This window comes from Mytilus californianus, unplaced genomic scaffold (assembly GCF_021869535.1).
Source record: "Mytilus californianus isolate M0D057914Y unplaced genomic scaffold, xbMytCali1.0.p SCAF_8, whole genome shotgun sequence".
Classification (NCBI taxonomy): Eukaryota; Metazoa; Mollusca; class Bivalvia; order Mytilida; family Mytilidae; genus Mytilus; species Mytilus californianus.
In genome coordinates, this window is record NW_026262734.1 from 46,828,125 (window position 1) to 46,833,545 (window position 5,421).

The 5,421-nt window shown below is 31.6% G+C and overlaps 1 protein-coding gene across 1 annotated transcript; it reads left to right on the forward strand.

Moving 5' to 3' along the window:
- Nucleotides 1-1,194: 1,194 nt before the first annotated feature.
- Nucleotides 1,195-5,153, forward strand: LOC127711665 (uncharacterized). The gene is made up of 3 exons (XM_052217781.1): nucleotides 1,195-1,289; nucleotides 2,552-2,671; nucleotides 4,201-5,153. The coding sequence occupies exons 1-3, from the start codon at nucleotides 1,263-1,265 to the stop codon at nucleotides 4,864-4,866; spliced, it is 813 nt and encodes a 270-aa protein (XP_052073741.1). The 5' UTR covers nucleotides 1,195-1,262; the 3' UTR covers nucleotides 4,867-5,153.
- The last annotated feature ends 268 nt before the right edge of the window (nucleotides 5,154-5,421 follow it).

A 5,421-nucleotide genomic window follows, 5' to 3' on the forward strand; every position in this document is an offset into this window, starting at 1 on the left:
AGGGCATATTTTTATTATAAGGGTTATATTTAGAACATGATATTTCAATGCAATAATCAATTTCAATGTTGAAAGCAGGCTCGCAGTGTTAGATTCATCTTATTTGTAAAATTATAAAATAAAAACAACAAAAAAGGTCCATTTTTATGCCCCATTTATGGGCATTATGTTTTCTGGTCTGTGCGTCTTTTTTTTTGTCCGTCCGTCTGTCCCGCTACAGGTTAAAGTTTTTCGTCAAGTTAGTTTTTGATGAAGTTGAAGTCCAATCAACTTGAAACTTAGTACACATGTTCCTTATGATATGATCTTTCTAATTTTTAAATTAGAGTTTTGACCCCAATTTCACGGTCCACTGAACATAGAAAATGATAGTGCGATATGGGAATCTGTGTACTATGGACACATTCTTGTTTGGTATATCATTTGAATGTTCTATTTTGCTATGAATATCTAGGAAATGACACATAATCGTGAAGATCTAAGTGGTGTTAGCATCTGCAATTAATAGAATTTGGTCTGGTCAAACTCCTAACCTTTCTCTGTATTGAATTGTATCTTGCACTATATTTACATTGTAATTAAATGATTGATTAACTTAACGCAAAGCAGCAATCATATGAACTAACAGGATGTGTAGTGAAAATGACTTCTTGCAGTATTTATTTTCTTTGAGCATTTTATATGAGACAAATATTTTACCATTCTAGATAAGAAGGGGGCTTTATTGGTAGCACCTAGTCTATCTGTTGGTACAACACTTTCGTCCAACTTTTCAAGGAACTACTATTAAAATAAAATGACCTCATATTTGCTATTTGGTCATCAGCTTGACAGTGATGACATGTGATATAAAAAAGAATCTGGAGATTTGTCAGATACCTAACTCTTGTTTGCAATTACTTTGAATTTTTCAATATTGGAAGGAATTCAACTTTTTTTGTCATATTTTTCTCAGAAACTACTGAAATCAATGACTTTATTTGGTCAGCCGCTCAATATAGATGAGTTAAGCATGTTAAGAGTGCACCTTCAGATAAGTCATATAACTACTTCCTGTTAGCCAATATTTTGAATTATGATTGCATTCTTGTTTAAGTTATGAGCACATGTTTTTAAACTTTTTTTTTTTTCAGAATGAAACAACACTTGAAAAAATGCACCACCATGTTACAGGTGTTTTATGTCATGGATTAAATAAGGCATTAACATTTACATGGACAGATCAGTTTTCCTCTGATTGTAATATCACCTTGAATTGTTTGATGTCTGTGTTGGGCGATGTAGCAACAGTAAGTATCTATTATCAAGTTTAAAGTGAAACAATTAGCTAAAGTTCTCATGTAAGAGAATACTGTGGATTCATTTATTTTCGTGGGTATCAATTTTCGTGGATTGAGGAAAACTTGCATTTTCCTGGATATTTGATTTCGTGGTTTTGCCATACCTTGGATACAAAGCCTAAAGAAAATTTGTAATTCATTGACCATTTGAATTCGTGGTTTACCAGTATCAACGAAAGCCACGAAAATTGGTATCCAACGAATGATAATTAATCCACAGTAACACATTTTCATTTATTTTACAATTTATTCAACAACAAGAACGTCTAAGTGTATAGAAGCCACCTTTAGTCCATTAATTTTAAACATCAAAGATATGAAAGTTAAGAGATGTGGTATGACTGCCAATTAGACATATCTCCAAAGATTTCACATGACACAGACACTGAAAAATTACAGATTAATCTAAGCTAGCATTACTATTCAATTAGAAATAATAATTGGACAGGGTTGCATATAAAAAAAGTAAGAACGATGGGTATGGTTGCCAATGAACTAATTATGCATAGAGACAATGTTGTAGACTATTGCAGGTCAAAGTATGGCCTTCTACAGTGAGCAAAACCCATACCCTATAAAAAGCTAAAACGCCAAGTGTTGACAAAATGGAAAACAAATTCAAAACTGATTTTTAGAAAAAAAACATATTTCATGGCTTATTTTGTTTTTACATGTGCACTAGACCGCTATGTTATTCTCGTTTGATAATGAGGTTAATTTTCACATTCCCATTTCTGAATATATATATAATAATAAAGAGCCTAGGTGGTCGAGTGGTCTAGTGCGTCGTTCACAGTACAATGTGATTTGGTGGCACGATATCTCAGTAGCATGAGTTCGAAATCCCAGCAAGGGAATATATATATATATAAATGCATGAACATTATTTATTTTGCTTTTTACCAAAAATGTAATGGAAATATAAGCAATAATCTGTAATTTTTCAAAGAAATGTGAGAAGTTTATAAAAGTTGGGAACAAATTGCGCTTCTCATGATAAGAGATGAAAATGAAACAATTTATTCATGCAGTTTTATCGGTGAACAAACTTCTTTTCTCAAAAATAAGCTTTGACTTAAATACTTTTATGACTAAAATACTTCATATGCTAGAAAAATATATTATGTTTGGTATAATAGGGTTGGATATCTTTTAACTGTGATGATATGATGTATAATATGTAAACCTGATTCCCTTTTTTTTCTTTTTAGGAAAATGGTGGTTTACCTCCTACACTATATATTCAAGCTGATAATTCCCCAAAAGACAACAAAAATAAATATGTGATAATATTCCTAGCAATGTTGGTGAAAATGGAAATTGTAAAAAAGGTAATTTATTTTTTTTGCATTTATTTAATTTATTGATAGATGGAGTTACCATGGTAATAAAATTTAGTATTTGAAACTTTTATTGGAATTTGTTAGCATACATGCATTTTTGTTATTCTTACTTCAAATCACAAGGGCATAAATTCAGACATAACAGCATGCAATACATTTTTAGTTCCAATATTTGTTTGTTGCAAATTAAAACACTTTTTTGCTATAACATAAAATTGAGAATGGAAATGGGGAATGTGTCAAAGAGACAACAACCCTACCAAAGAGCAGATATATATGTCATGTATATATCATATATGTGCTTGTCATTTCATCAACAATAACAAAAAATCACTAACTTATGAAAAGAAAAAAAGAAAATGTTTCATAAAACAAAACAAAAGTGCATGTTGTAGTCACAGATTCCAAAAAATACATTTAAGGCAATCACTTAAAGGGGTAAAACCCAGCTAATTCATTTTCACTGATTTGACTCAAATTTTCATGTTTGATTTCTAACATAATAAAATGAATATCCAAATTGTAAAAAAATCTAGAATTTTTTATGTATGGACTGATAATATGTATCTTCATGATGTGTGTATTTTTGTCTAGAGTCAACTTATTTATCATCTATTCGTAGCTAAGTGGCACTTCCTTGGGAAACTAGTCAATTTTAAAAAATTGTCAGTAAAATTCAGAGATGCCAATAATTACGATTTTCAGTCATTGAAGTTATTTCACGACTATAATGAATATTAACCATATTCTGCTTTTTGTTGTTCAGTTTATTTTTTGTGTTGAACTACTATATTTGGTGAATGGAATGATTTTTATGTGTACATATCCAGGTGTCATCTGACTTTGACGTCATTTTCATGGTTCACTAGTTAAAAGTTTAGTTTGTGTGTTATAGTCTGTTTTTCCAATACTGTATGCAATAGGTCAACTATATTAGGTGTATAGAAATATTTCCAGTGTAGATACCTGTCCAGCAAGTTTTATTGACCTCCACCTCATTTTTATGGTTCATTGCTCAATGCTAAGTTTTTGTGTTTTGGTCTGTTTTTCTTAAACTATAAGCAGTAAGTCACTTATACTAATATTTGGTTTATGGAATGATTGTAAGATGTTTATATGTATATAGATATAAGAAGATGTGGTATGAATGCCAATGAGACAACTCTCCATCCAAGTCACAATTAGTAAAAGTAAACCATTATAGGTCAAAGTACGGTCTTCAACACAGAGCCTACCGACCGTGTGAGGGCTGTATAGCAAGTCAAGGTCGTTAATACTTCCATTATCATCATCAGAGTCTTGTTAATGATGATACATGTAATAATGCTTCATATTTAGGGCTATCAAAATAAATTCCATGGTCAGTAAAGCAGGCAATACATTCAGTATGTTGACTCTTATTATTATTAATGTGCACCAAAGAGTATTGGCACTTATGAAATTTTAGTTGAACAATGTGAAATTTGGAATTGAAGCTTTAATAACTTATTACAAATCTATATCTTTTTTTTTTACAGATAAAGCTGACATTCCTCATGGTGGGTCACACCCATGAGGATGTTGATCAGTTATTCAGTAGGATTTCTGTTAAAGCTTCAAAAGAAAAGACAACAACCATCCCAAGCCTTTTGGATCTGATCAAAAGGTCTTACACACCGCAACCTATTGCAAAGCATGTAGAATCACTGTATGATTTCCGGGATCAGATGGCATATCCATCCAGTCTAGCTGGAATCAAAAGTCAGCACGTATTCAAATTGACAAAGGATGGAGACAAAGTTTTCTTGGCAATGAAAGAATGGCCATTGGAGTCAGCACCATACAAAACATTGGAGCTGACTAATATATTACAGAATCTCGACATGCCGAGGAAGGTGGAACCAAACATGGAAAAGATTGGTGGTATCATACAGTTGATGAGACGAGATCTTCCAAAATGGGTTCAAAATGGAAAGTTAAACAGAGAAGATGAACTTTGGTGGATCAACTACCTATCTACCCTCGAGAAAACAAGACGCCCTGCACCAAAGACTCCTTTGCCACAAAATATGGGACGTTACAAGAAACCACAACATGAACAACCAGCTATGGAAGGTAATTTGTTGGCTGCGATCAACAACCATATCCAGACTTTTGAGAGAAACACCGCAGTTAGGATTGTTACACACCGACCACGGGTTTAAGTCCTCAAAACTAATTCTATTTTGTATATTTTATATATTTTGTATATATATTTACCTCCTAGGAACATTTGATAGATAATCTTCTTATGTCATATGAGCACCAAATTTTGTGTCTATAAATGAAATGACTTCTGTATGTTTGTTTCAAAGATTAATTCGTAGAAACTTGTAGCTGCTGTCCTTTAGTGAAGACAGTTCAGCATTTTATAAGCATGATAAGTGACAACATGTTTAAGCAGTTGACTGTATGAAACTAAATATCATTCACATTAATGTACAGTACTGTAGTTTGCAATTTTTGTATGGAATTTTGATTCATGATTATTTTGAAAACTAAGTGTTTTTGTATAGCAGTGCTATATCTTTAATGTTCACAAATGTACAAATGTTAATATAAAAAACTAATTTGTAAATAATATTTCAATTGCTACAGTAAGTGTTTTGACAAGTTAAGTCAATGTTAGTATTATTTATTTTGAAAATTTTGAAAAGTTATTTGTATTCTGAAAGTAGATTGGGTAAGTGTCAATTTTCTGGCTAAAAGCTTTTTAAGTT

What these genes read in the sequence shown, in the direction of transcription:
- LOC127711665 (XM_052217781.1), top strand. Translation starts at nt 1,263, where the DNA reads ATGTCTGTGTTGGGCGATGTAGCAACA. An exon ending in TGTTGGGCGATGTAGCAACA is followed by an intron (nt 1,290 to 2,551) that starts GTAAGTATCTAT and finishes TTTTCTTTTTAG; the next exon opens with GAAAATGGTGGTTTACCTCC. An exon ending in AAATGGAAATTGTAAAAAAG is followed by an intron (nt 2,672 to 4,200) that starts GTAATTTATTTT and finishes TTTTTTTTACAG; the next exon opens with ATAAAGCTGACATTCCTCAT.